At 46.2% G+C, this 13,158-nt stretch overlaps 1 protein-coding gene across 2 annotated transcripts; it reads right to left on the bottom strand.

The window, feature by feature from the left end:
* Positions 1 to 3,715: 3,715 nt before the first annotated feature.
* On the bottom strand, positions 3,716 to 12,942 carry LOC110487983 (ras-related protein Rab-5A). Of its 2 annotated transcripts, none has more exons than XM_021559916.3 (6): positions 12,821 to 12,942; positions 10,880 to 11,109; positions 10,433 to 10,584; positions 4,931 to 5,053; positions 4,732 to 4,825; positions 3,716 to 4,534 (listed from the first exon to the last, which is right to left on the bottom strand). In XM_021559916.3, the coding sequence occupies exons 2-6, from the start codon at positions 11,043 to 11,045 to the stop codon at positions 4,419 to 4,421; spliced, it is 651 nt and encodes a 216-aa protein (XP_021415591.1). In that variant the 5' UTR covers positions 11,046 to 11,109; positions 12,821 to 12,942; the 3' UTR covers positions 3,716 to 4,418. The 2 variants fall into 2 exon arrangements, with proteins under 2 accessions (XP_021415591.1, XP_021415590.1); XM_021559915.3 differs by having other exon boundaries at positions 12,724 to 12,922.
* Positions 12,943 to 13,158: the final 216 nt, after the last annotated feature.

Below are 13,158 nucleotides of genomic sequence, written 5' to 3'. Positions count from 1 at the left end.
TACCGAGACGTTATAAGACAAGCGGAAAGTGATTTTTTTTCCAAATCCTTTCCGCTTTGCTCCAACAGGGATTCAACAGCCAGACAGTGTATTGTGTGTGACTTCAGTTCTAGTGGGATGAGGAGCACTGGACAGGGCATCCTAACTTTAGATCACTCACAAATGAGTGAAATGTGAGAGAGAGAGAATGTTAAAAAATAGAAACCAAAAAATAATCATTTAGCTTTTCTTGAGAAATAAAGTATAAGTCAGACCACTAAAGAAATGCAAGATATTTTTTTTGTTAATAACACTTACATTTATAAAGACCACCATCGGTTATAATTTAAAGATTTCTGTGGGGGGAAAAACAACTCCAAACCCACACTGAAGCTGTTTTCTGCTAACTGTACAGTTTAATGATTATCTAGACAACTCCCTAGCAAGCATTAGTCCTGTCAACTGTAAATGGAAAAAGTAGACTACATTGCAATACCCTATGTACAGTATATTATATATATATATTTATATCACACTGGCTGTAATTATGACAAGATATATTCATGAGAGAATCATTAGTGCAAGGCATGAGGAAGAGACCTGGACAGAGTTATTGATCAGGACGGGTTGTGTGTGTGTGTGTGTGTGTGTGTGTAACAGGTCCAGGGTTTAAGAATAACACAAAAGTGTACATGTGTGAGCGAGCCGTGTTTTAGCTTGTGTGTGTTATTTAGATCTGGAAGGGTTTAGAGAAATAAACCTGACTGTGTTTGTTGTCTCTGAGGATGTTTTATCACCAAACAGTCCAGTCTCCCTCTGTGTACACACAACCCCACACACACAGCACTTCCTAAAGAACAGGGGAGGAATAGTGACCATGACAAAGAGAGACATCCTGATTGGCACCCTATTCCCTATATAGTGCACTACTTTTGACCAGGGCTTTAGTCAAAAGCAGTGCACGATTTGGGGAATAGGGTGACATTTGGGACACACCCAGGGCCACAGTGTCAGCTGGCTCCTAATGAAGAAGCTCTCAACACCTAGAGGTCACCTCACCATGTTCCCCTCTCTCAACACCTACAGAGGTCACCTCACTATGTTCCCCTCTCTCAACACCTACAGAGGTCACCTCACCATGTTCCCTACTCTCAACACCTAGAGGTCACCTCACCATGTTCCCTACTCTCAACACCTAGAGGTCACCTCACCATGTTCCCTACTCTCAACACCTAGAGGTCACCTCACCATGTTCCCTACTCTCAACACCTAGAGGTCACCTCACAATGTTCCCCTCTCTCAACACCTACAGAGGTCACCTCACCATGTTCCCCTCTCTCAACACCTACAGAGGTCATCTCATCATGCTCCCCTGTCTCTCCAAGTGGAAAACAGCTGCCTTCCAGTCAGCATCTTGTTTACACCTGGACAGGCCTCATAACCTGAACCATGACCTAATCTCATCCATTACATGTTGAGACGTAATGAACATCAGCTGACATTGTAACCAGAATGGATCCGGATGTAACCCCACCCTCGGACAGAGACCATCAGGTCAGGACGGAAAGGGGTCTGGAGACTTGGCATTCAGTAAGGTGAACATGTGAACAAGTCTCAGAGGCCCGATGCCATACGGTGGTGATAGCAGGTAGGGTTGGGGGGAGTAAGGTGGTGATAGCAGGTAAGGTGGTGATAGCAGGTAGGGTTGGGGGTAGTAAGGTGGTGATAGCAGGTAGGGTTGGTGGGGGTAAGGTGGTGATAGCAGGTAGGGTTGGTGGGGGTAAGGTGGTGATAGCAGGTAGGGTTGGTGGGGGTAAGGTGGTGATAGCAGGTAGGGTTGGGGGTAGTAAGGTGGTGATAGCAGGTAGGGTTGGTGGGGGTAAGGTGGTGATAGCAGGTAGGGTTGGTGGGGGTAAGGTGGTGATAGCAGGTAGGGTTGGTGGGGGTAAGGTGGTGATAGCAGGTAGGGTTGGGGGGAGTAAGGTGGTGATAGCAGGTAGGGTTGGTGGGGAGTAAGGTGGTGATAGCAGGTAGGGTTGGGGGGAGTAAGGTGGTGATAGCAGGTAGGGTTGGGGGGAGTAAGGTGGTGATAGCAGGTAGGGTTGGGGGGAGTAAGGTGGTGATAGCAGGTAGGGTTGGGGGGAGTACGGTGGTGATAGCAGGTAGGGTTGGGGGGAGTAAGGTGGTGATAGCAGGTAGGGTTGGTGGGGGTAAGGTGGTGATAGCAGGTAGGGTTGGTGGGGGTAAGGTGGTGATAGCAGGTAGGGTTGGGGGGAGTAAGGTGGTGATAGCAGGTAGGGTTGGTGGGGAGTAAGGTGGTGATAGCAGGTAGGGTTGGGGGGAGTAAGGTGGTGATAGCAGGTAGGGTTGGGGGGAGTAAGGTGGTGATAGCAGGTAGGGTTGGGGGGAGTAAGGTGGTGATAGCAGGTAAGGTGGTGATAGCAGGTAGGGTTGGGGGTAGTAAGGTGGTGATAGCAGGTAGGGTTGGTGGGGGTAAGGTGGTGATAGCAGGTAGGGTTGGTGGGGGTAAGGTGGTGATAGCAGGTAGGGTTGGTGGGGGTAAGGTGGTGATAGCAGGTAGGGTTGGGGGTAGTAAGGTGGTGATAGCAGGTAGGGTTGGTGGGGGTAAGGTGGTGATAGCAGGTAGGGTTGGTGGGGGTAAGGTGGTGATAGCAGGTAGGGTTGGTGGGGGTAAGGTGGTGATAGCAGGTAGGGTTGGGGGGAGTAAGGTGGTGATAGCAGGTAGGGTTGGTGGGGAGTAAGGTGGTGATAGCAGGTAGGGTTGGGGGGAGTAAGGTGGTGATAGCAGGTAGGGTTGGGGGGAGTAAGGTGGTGATAGCAGGTAGGGTTGGGGGGAGTACGGTGGTGATAGCAGGTAGGGTTGGGGGGAGTACGGTGGTGATAGCAGGTAGGGTTGGGGGGAGTAAGGTGGTGATAGCAGGTAGGGTTGGTGGGGGTAAGGTGGTGATAGCAGGTAGGGTTGGGGGGAGTAAGGTGGTGATAGCAGGTAGGGTTGGTGGGGAGTAAGGTGGTGATAGCAGGTAGGGTTGGGGGGAGTAAGGTGGTGATAGCAGGTAGGGTTGGGGGGAGTAAGGTGGTGATAGCAGGTAGGGTTGGGGGGAGTAAGGTGGTGATAGCAGGTAGGGTTGGGGGTAGTAAGGTGGTGATAGCAGGTAGGGTTGGGGGGAGTAAGGTGGTGATAGCAGGTAGGGTTGGGGGGAGTAAGGTGGTGATAGCAGGTAGGGTTGGGGGGAGTAAGGTGGTGATAGCAGGTAGGGTTGGGGGGAGTAAGGTGGTGATAGCAGGTAGGGTTGGGGGGAGTAAGGTGGTGATAGCAGGTAGGGTTGGGGGTAGTAAGGTGGTGATAGGTAGGGTTAGGGTGGGTGTGGAGGCAGGTTGCTTTGCAGTGTGAAGGTCCTTGCAGACACTGAAGAAATCACAGAGCCAATACTGTGAACCATTGCACGATGCCACTAGGACAGCTATGCCCAATCCCAAATTGCCCTCTAACCCCTTAGGTAGACCTGAGAGAATTGAATAGGTGTGAGCATTATGGGGATCGCTCCACCATGCCCTCCGATAGGCTAGGTGGAATGTTCACCCGATTGTTTAGATCTCAAATCCTCTTAGACCTACATGAAGTACCTAAGGGGTTAGGGTTTGCTTTGGGGCTGAGCATTAGAAGCAGGCAAGGCTCTGGGATGGGACAAAGAGAGACAGAAGGGAGAAACTCTATACTAGCGCTACTAAAGGTTTAGTGGGCAAAGCATATGAATACATTACTCAAGAGACAGATAAGGGTAGACAGAGAACAACAGAAATAAACTAGAAGGAACCCAAGACCACTGCTAAACAGTCTTTTCTTTAGAATTAGCCCTCGCAAACCTTTGGAGCCTCTCTCCCTCTCAAATATATGTTTTTGTGCCGCTGAATAAAGTTAACACAGATTTTTTCTCATCATCAAGTTAGGCCATGTAGTGATACATGCATCCATAATTCCCACTAAAAAAAAAAATAAACAAAACAAAAAAACAAACAGAAAGGACAGAGATTGTGTTAGAAACACAGAGCGATAGTCTGTAGCTATACCCAGGAGATGAGACCACCACCAGTTGCCCCGTCCCTTAGTCCTGCTGCTTGCCAATAGTCAGGAAGAATGAGGTAGGGAAGGCGGGCACTAATTTCAGAAAAGAAGGAGGAAGGTGTGAGGTGTCTCAATTAGTAACAGCAGAACCAGTAGGGGAGAGGGAGGGGCAGGGCGTCGTTGAGAGAACTATAGATGAGGGCGTTGCTTTGCATTAGTTACTGCAGAGAGGAGGAGAAGGGTAGAATGAGAAGGGGGTTCAAAGGGCATCTTTTTTCATTGCTGCAGATCAGAGAGTTTTGGGCGGGCGGGGGTCATCACATTAGTTACTGCAGTGGGGGGGGGGGATTTCGCTTTAGGTACTGCAGCAGGGGGCCTTAGTTGGCTGGGCGGCTTCCGTTAGGTCGACGCCCCTGTTCCGCCCGCTGTTAGCTCCTGTGGCCGCAGGCTCGCTCTTGGGCAATCTTTTTGCTAGAGGATGGAAGAAAAACAAACAAAAAAACTTCAAACGCCAGCTACTGATGAGGATCGCTTGATCAAAACATCCTGCTAGTTCACATTTCCTTGATACATGTCTAAGTATGTATTTAGTGAGTATTTGAGTGTGCAGAGCCCTATTCAATTACACATCAGTAAGTGATGTGTGTCACAAGGTTAGAGGAACCTACCAATAGCCATGAATATCTCGTTCACATTCATAGACGTCTTGGCCGACGTCTCCATGAAGAGTAAGCTGTTGTCGTCTGCATATGACTGGGCATCCTGGGAAAAACAACCATGTCAGAGACAGTCACTGCCTGTCAAACGCAGACACACAACGGTGTGTTATCGTGACACCAGACAGGTACAGGTGTTTGGAGGACTCACCTGGAAGTCCACGGCTCTCTTGCTGGCGAGGTCAGCCTTGTTGCCAGACAGGGCGATGACAATGTTGGGGCTGGCTTGTCTCTGCAGCTCCTTCACCCAGTTCCTGGCCCGCGCAAATGACTCCTGAGACAAGAGACAATAAAACATTTTTTTTTAAAAGCGTTCTAACATTGAAAGTCAATATAAATAAAAAATAATATAAAAAACAAAGTTCTTAACAGGGTGTTTTTTTTTTACCATCGCAGGTTCCGTCTCCTTCACTTTGCTACCTGACAACTTTACGGTTTTTACTTTTTAATTACCATTTATATTTTTGGTTTTTCCCTCAACTTTTTCACTCCGGACGCTTTATCTGGACATGGTTCGTCAGGACCTCCAAAAGCCGAAGCTAAGTAGTAACATTAACAGGATGCCTTGTAATTGCAGTCGCCGTACTCATAATATACAGGAGAACGATCGCCTTACGGCGAGGATAGCTGTGCTACAAGCCCAGCTTCAGACGCAATCGTTGGGCAAGGATAATTTCAGTGTAGGAAAGGATGAAACAGCGTCTGTGCCACCAGTAAGTACAGATAGTAACTTTAGTATAAATCCCCTGGCACAGTCCCCGCAGCCGGACAACTTTCTCACGGTTTCTGGAGGGAAATGCTGTAGGAATGCTCAACCGGTGTCGCTCATTCAGCCGACAGAAACGTTCAACCGGTTTTCCCCATTAAGCAACGAGTCGGAGTCAGAGGCCGAGTCTTCTCTGGTCTCTACTCCTCCCGTTACGGGGTCTGAGACGCCGAAGCTTCCCACCATTAGCTCTGACAAATTGAAAACTCTAGTCATTGGCGACTCCATTACCCGCAGTATTAGACTTAAAACGAATCATCCAGCGATCATACACTGTTTACCAGGGGGCAGGGCTACCGATGTTAAGGCTAATTTGAAGATGGTGCTGGCTAAAGCTAAAACTGGCGAGTGTAGAGAGTATAGAGATATTGTTATCCAATTCGGCACCAACGATGTTAGGATGAAACAGTCAGAGATCACCAATAGCTTCAGCATGTAAATCAGCTAGAAAGATGTGTCGGCATCGAGTAATTGTCTCTGGCCCCCTCCCAGGTATGGGGGAGTGATGAGCTCTACAGCAGAGTCTCACAACTCAATTTCTGCCCCTCCCAAAATATAGAATTTGTATATAATTGGCCCTCTTTCTGGGACTCACCCACAAACAGGACCAAGCCTGACCTGCTGAGGAGTGATAGACTCCATCCTAGCTGGAGGGGTGCTCTCATCTTATCTACCAACATAGACAGGGCTCTAACTCCACAATTAAATAGGGTGCAGGCCAGGCAGCAGGCTGTTAGCCAGCCTGCCAGCATAGTGGAGTCTGCCACTAGCACAGTCAGTGTAGTCAGCTCAGCTATCCCCATTGAGACAGTGTCTGTGCCTCGACCTAGGTTGGGCAAAACTAAACATGGCGGTGTTCGCCTTAGCAATCTCACTAGGATAAAGACCTCCTCCATTCCTGTTATTATTGAATCTCAAAATAGGGATACTTAATGTTAGATCCCTTACTTCAAAGGCAATTATAGTCAATTAACTAATCACTGATCATAATCTTGATGTGATTGGCCTGACTGAAACATGGCTTAAGCCTGATGAATTTACTGTGTTAAATAAGACCTCACCTCCTGGCTACACTAGTGACCATATCCCCTGTGCATCCCGCAAAGGCGGAGGTGTTGCTAACATTTACGATAGCTAATTTCAATTTACAAAAAAAAAATGCAGTTTGCATCTTTTGAGCCTCTAGTCATGAAATCTATGCAGCCTACTCAATCACTTTTTATAGCTACTGTTTACAGGCCTCCTGGGCCATATACAGCGTTCCTCATTGAGTTCCCTGAATTCCTATCGGACCTTGTAGTCATAGCAGATAATATTCTAATCTTTGGTGACTTTAATATTCACATGGAAAAGTTCACAGACCCACTCCAAAAGGCTTTCGGAGCCATCATCGACTCCACTTTTGTCCAACATGTCTCTGGACCTACTCACTGTCACACTCTGGACCTAGTTTTGTCCCATGGAATAAATGTTGTGGATCTTAATGTTTTTCCTCATAATCCTGGACTATCGGACCACCATTTTATTAGGTTTGCAATTTCAACAAATAATCCGCTCAGACCCCAACCAAGGAACATCAAAACTCATGCTATAAATTCACAAACAACACAAAGATTCCTTGATGTCCTTCCAGACTCCCTCTGTCTACCCAAGGACAAAAATCAGTTAACCACCTAACTGAGGAACTCAAGTTAACCTTGCGCAATACCCTAGATGCAGTTGCACCCCTAAAAACATTTCTCATAAGAAACTAGCTCCCTGGTATACAGAAAATATCCGAGCTCTGAAGCAAGCTTCCAGAAAATTGGAACGGAAATGGCGCCACACCAAACTGGAAGTCTTCCGACTAGCTTGGAAAGTTTGTACCGTGCAGTATCGAAGAGCCCTCACTGCTGCTCGATCATCCTATTTTTACAACTTAATTGAGGAAAATAAGAACAATCCAAAATGTATTTTTGATACTGTCGCAAAGCTAACTAAAAAGCAGCATTCCCCAAGAGAGGATGGCATTCACATCAGCAGTAATAAATGCATTAACTTCTTTGAGGAAAAGACCATGATTATTAGAAAACAAATTACGGACTCCTCTTTAAATCTGCGTATTCCTTCAAAGCTCAGTTGTCCTGAGTCTGCACAACTCTGCCAGGACCAAGGATCAAGAGAGGCACTCAAGTGTTTTAGTAGAATATCTCTTGACACAATGATGAAAATAATCATGGCCTCTAAACCTTCAAGCTGCATACTGGACCCTATTCCAACTAAACTACTGAAAGAGCTGCTTCCTCTGCTTGACCCTCCTCTGTTGAACATAATAAATGGCTCTCTATCCACCGGATGTGTACCAAACTCACTAAAAGTGGCAGTAATAAAGCCTCTCTTGAAAAAGCCAAACCTTGACCCAGATTTTTTTTGTTTTTTAACAAATCGGCCTATATCCAATCTTCCATTCCTCTCAACAATTTTAGAAAAGGCTGTTGCGCAGCAACTCACTGCCTTCCTGAAGACAAACAATGTATACAAAATGCTTCCGTCTGGTTTTAGACCCCATCATAGCACTGAGACTGCACTTGTGAAGGTGGTAAATTACCTTTTAATGACATCAGACCGAGGCTCTGCATCTGTCCTCGTGCTCCTAGACCTTAGTGCTGCTTTTGATACCATCGATCACCACATTCTTTTGGAGAGATTGGAAACCCAAATTGGTGTACACGGACAAGTCCTGGCCTGGTTTAGATCTTATCTGTCGGAAAGATATCAGTTTGTCTCTGTGAATGGTTTGTCCTCTGACAAATCAACTGTAAATTTCGGTGTTCCTCAAGGTTCCGTTTTAGGACCACTATTGTTTTCACTGTATATTTTACCTCTTGGTGATGTCATTCGGGAAACATAATGTTAACTTTCATTGCTATGCGGATGACACACAGCTGTGCATTTCAATGAAACATGGTGAAGCCCCAAAATTGCCCTCGCTAGAAGCCTGTGTTTCAGACATAAGGAAGTGGATGGCTGCAAACGTTCTACTTGTAAACTCGGACAAAACAGAGATGCTTGTTCTAGGTCCCAAGAAACAAAAGAGATCTTCAGTTGAATCTGACAATTAATCTTAATGGTTGTAAAGTCGTCTCAAATAAAACTGTGAAGGACCTCGGCATTACTCTGGACCCTGATCTCTCTTTTGAAGAACATATCAAGACTGTTTCAAGGACAGCTTTTTTCCATCTACATAACATTGCAAAAATCAGAAACTTTGTCCAAAAATGATGCAGAAAAAGATATCCCACGCTTTTGTTACTTCTAGGTTAGACTACTGCAATGCTCTACTTTCCGGCTACCCAGATAAAGCACTAAATAAACTTCAGTTAGTGCTAAATACAGCTGATAGAATCCTGACTAGAACCAAAAAAATTGATCATATTACTCCAGTACTAGCCTCCCTACACTGGCTTCCTGTCAAGGCAAGGGCTGATTTCAAGGTTTTACTGCTAACCTACAAAGCATGACATGGGCTTGCTCCTACCTATCTCTCTGATTTGGTCCTGCCGTACATACCTACACGTACGCTACGGTCACAAGACACAGGCCTCCTAATTGTCCCTAGAATTTCTAAGCAAACAGCTGGAGGCAGGGCTTTCTCCTATAGAGCTCCATTTTTATGGAATGGTCTGCCTACCCATGTGAGAGACGCAAACTCAGTCTCAACCTTTAAGTCTTTACTGAAGACACATCTCTTCAGTGGGTCATATGATTGAATGTAGTCTGGCCCAGGAGTGTGAAGGTGAACGGAAAGGCTCTGGAACAACGAACCGCCCTTGTTGTCTCTGCCTGGCCGGTTCCCCTCTTTCCACTGGGATTCTCTGCCTCTAACCCTATTACAGGGGCTGAGTCACTGGCTTACTAGGGCTCTTTCATACCGTCCCTAGGAGGGGTGCGTCACTTGAGTGGGTTGAGTGACTGATGTGATCTTCCTGTCTAGGTTGGCACCCCCCCTTGGGTTGTGCCGTGGCGGAGATCTTTGTGGGCTATACTCGGCCTTGTCTCAGGATGGTAAGATGGTGGTTGAAGATATCCCTCTAGTGGTGTGGGGGCTGTGCTTTGGCAAAGTGGGTGGGGTTATATCCTTCCTGTTTGGCCCAGTATCATCGGATGGAGCCACATTGTCTCCTGACTCCTCCTGTCTCAGCCTCCATTTATGCTGCAGTAGTTTATGTGTCGGGGGGATAGGGTCAGTTTGTTATATCTGGAGTACTTCTCCTGTCCTATCCGGTGTCCTGTGTGAATTTAAGTATGCTCTCTGTAATTCTCTCTTTCTTTCTCTCTCTCGGAGGACCTGAGCCCTAGGACCATGCCTCAGGACTACCTGGCATGATGACTCCTTGCTGTCCCCAGTCCACCTGGCCGTGCTGCTGCTCCAGTTTCAACTGTTCTGCCTGTGATTATTATTATTTGACCATGCTGGTCATTTATGAACATTTGAACATCTTGGCCATGTTCTGTTCTAATGTCCACCCGGCACAGCCAGAAGAGGACTGGCCACCCCACATAACCTGGTTCCTCTCTAGGTTTCTTCCTAGGTTTTGGCCTTTCTAGGGAGTTTTCCCTAGCCACCGTGCTTCTACACCTGTATGCTTGCTGTTTGGGGTTTTAGGCTGGGTTTCTGTACAGCACTTTGAGATATCAGCTGATGTACGAAGGGCTATATAAATACATTTGATTTGATGAGACATGGTACCAGGGAAATGGTGATGTTAAAAACACTTCACTTTCAATCTGGAACGTGAAGGGATCACCAGTGTGACCACATATCCAAGCATGTGAGATCAATTATCATTTTAACAAAGGAAGGTTGGTTGCACTGGTTATATAACCTATCAAGATTATGCTACTTGCCTCATTTGTGATGTCGTAGACCACGATGGCGGCCTGCGCCCCTCTGTAATACATGGGTGCCAGGCTGTGGTAGCGCTCCTGTCCTGCCGTGTCCCAGATCTCAAACTTCACCGTCGTGTCGTCTAGACACACTGTCTGGGTCAGGAAGGCCGCTGGGGAGGAGAGAAGAGAGTTGTCAAATACATAATTGACGTGAACTTTAAAAAGCATTAGAACAGGACACCTCACTAAACACATTCAACAATATGAATGAAGGGATAAATAAATAACTACAGTCCAGACCCAACAACAACCCATAGTCCCTATTGCGCCATTGTCTGCAAGTCTGAGGTTCCTTCCGTAACCGGTTCCTTCAGATCTTATAACACTGAAGGGATAGAAACTTCCAGAAGAGGCTATAGATACTTTTCTGTTCCTGGCTTAAGTGCATAAATGAGTGATGGTCACCTCCAATGGTGCTCTCCTGGAACTCGTGGAACTGTCCCTTGACGAACCGGAGCACCAGGCTGGACTTGCCCACTGCCGACTCCCCCAGAAGTACCAGCTTGAACTGGCAGATCTTGTTACCAGCGTTAGACCCGTTGGGTCTCGTAGCTCCTCCCCTGTTGGCCATGGCCTAGTCAGATCCCCCGGTCAGTGTTTGTCCCGCACGTCTGACTATGCTGTCAGGGCTTCAGCTGGAGGCGGCAGTAGAGAGAAGGAAAAAAGGAACAATTATTCACAACTCTGATGATGTTTTCTGCTAGGGTTATGTCAGATGTGGTAAAGATAGGAGGACTTTGAAGTAGAGATATGGATGTTTTTGTAAAGTTGTTTTGACATGTAGTTTAACCCTGGCCTATATCCTCCATAAGTGAGTCAAGGTGACAGTATGGAGGTGGACATGCTTCTCGAAAGAGAAAAAACCTTGATATACGTGTCCAGACTCTGCTGATAAAGAGATCAACTTAGCCCTTAAATATATGGTGGGAGGGAGGTAGAAACTGAATAGATGATCCTGTCTACAGAAGAAAAGTGAGAGGGACAGGCTGCCCTGAAAACAAGTTGTCAAAATAAACATGACTTGGCAGTCAAACCTTGCTGTAGAGCTGGGGCATATTAATAAGAGCACACCATAGCAAAACACTGTGCAACGGAAAACGAATACAAGCTTTTCTTACTGGACAAGCAGATAGTATATCCCTGTATTAAACTGTTTTCTCCCATTTTGTGTATTGAATATGACCCAGCCCAGTCTCTGAATGCATGGTATCACAGATGGCTGGATGTGAGCTCACTAAAATATATTTTCCCTCATCAAATACATCATACATTGCCACTGACAGAGTTGACAGAACCATGCAAACTCTTTCGGTACACACAGTAACATCCCCACTCGGAGCTGAAATTGTACCCCTCAAACTTTCCAAAACACACACACACAATTTGTCATAGAGGAAAACACTACTCCACAAGGACGTTGCAGTGTTGCCTTCCAATGTAAATATGTTCGCTTACATATAGCTAATATAATAGCGACGTTAGAAGGTAAACATGCGTAATCGGCTGACAGCAATGCCAACGGCCTGTACTGGCTGTTGCCTTCGAGGTGGGACGTGACTCAACCAGCACTGTTATGAATCTCTGCAGTGCTAGCATGGACTGTTCAAACTTCTAACAATGTACTAAATTAGCATAGCCAACGTGGCCTACTCTTCGATTTATTTTCGAAGCCACAGCATCTAGCTAGAAAATTGAGAGTACGCCATTTTCCAAATAGAAGCAAATGCTAACCCAATTAACGTTAGCATGCTAGCTAGATTATTAGCAAGCCAGGTAACTAGCCAGCTAACTAGCTACATCAACATCTGAATTGCTAACGTGTGCTACCTACCTACTCTCTGATTACTGACTGTCTTGCTAAGCAGCTACTGTTAGCTAGTTAGGTGACGGGGTGGCAAGCTAACGTTAGCATAACAAGTCCGATTGCGAATGTGATGATGGAGCTGGCTGGCTTACTACATTTTCAATAAGCTAACTAGCGAGGAGACGCGTATGACGAACCCATGTCCACACATGATCAACACAACTAGGATAAACAACCAATAAATAGCATCACGAACACGGTTTTGACCGGAACGATTAAATGACAAAACCGTTGTTAGGTCTCTTCCCGACCTAAATCCGGGCCACGGCCTATTTTTTGCATTTCTCATCAGACGCCAATGTTAGCATATCAAGCTAGCTAACCTAGCCTGTTGACAACTAATGAGCTGAAATCTACAACTTGTCACACCATTTGCTTACTATACCTGAGTGCCAGGCGGTTGACGAACACAGAATACCACACACGAGTCTATACACAAAATAAAGGTCGCAGTGCAGACAGATACGTATTGTTGAACATACAAATAATTTCAACAACCCCGATCACGTCTCCTCCTTTTTCTTTCTTCTTGCAACTTCCCCTTTTACTAGAACCAAAACACAAACAACCTCTTCCGCCCATTCTGCCACGTCACACAGCACGTCTGCTCTGCAGAGGTAACGCCGGATTCATGAATTTGATTGTTTTTCTTCGAGGATGAAATCAAGAGTAACGTGGGATTTCAAGTGATTTGGATCAATGTAGTAATGGATCAATGTAGTAAAACTAGTTAGAAGCAGACGTTAGATTACCCAATTACCTTGTTATTGGATCTGCCATTTAAACTTGAAGTAAATACAGGGCTCAAGTAAAAGCTTTT

The sequence above is a fragment of the Oncorhynchus mykiss genome, chromosome 30, assembly GCF_057628025.1.
Source record: "Oncorhynchus mykiss isolate SJ-2025 chromosome 30, ASM5762802v1, whole genome shotgun sequence".
NCBI classification, from domain to species: domain Eukaryota; kingdom Metazoa; phylum Chordata; class Actinopteri; order Salmoniformes; family Salmonidae; genus Oncorhynchus; species Oncorhynchus mykiss.
Note: the sequence above shows the minus strand (reverse complement) of the source record. Positions and strands in the feature narration are given on the sequence as shown.

Coding starts and splice junctions, on each gene's coding strand:
- LOC110487983 (XM_021559916.3), bottom strand. CDS start 11,045: ATGGCCAACAGGGGAGGAGCTACGAGACCCAACGGGTCTAACGCTGGT. Junction 10,585..10,879: donor CCAGGAGAGCACCATTGGAG/GTGACCATCACT, acceptor TCTCCTCCCCAG/CGGCCTTCCTGACCCAGACA. Junction 4,826..4,930: donor AGAGAGCCGTGGACTTCCAG/GTGAGTCCTCCA, acceptor TGTTTTTCCCAG/GATGCCCAGTCATATGCAGA.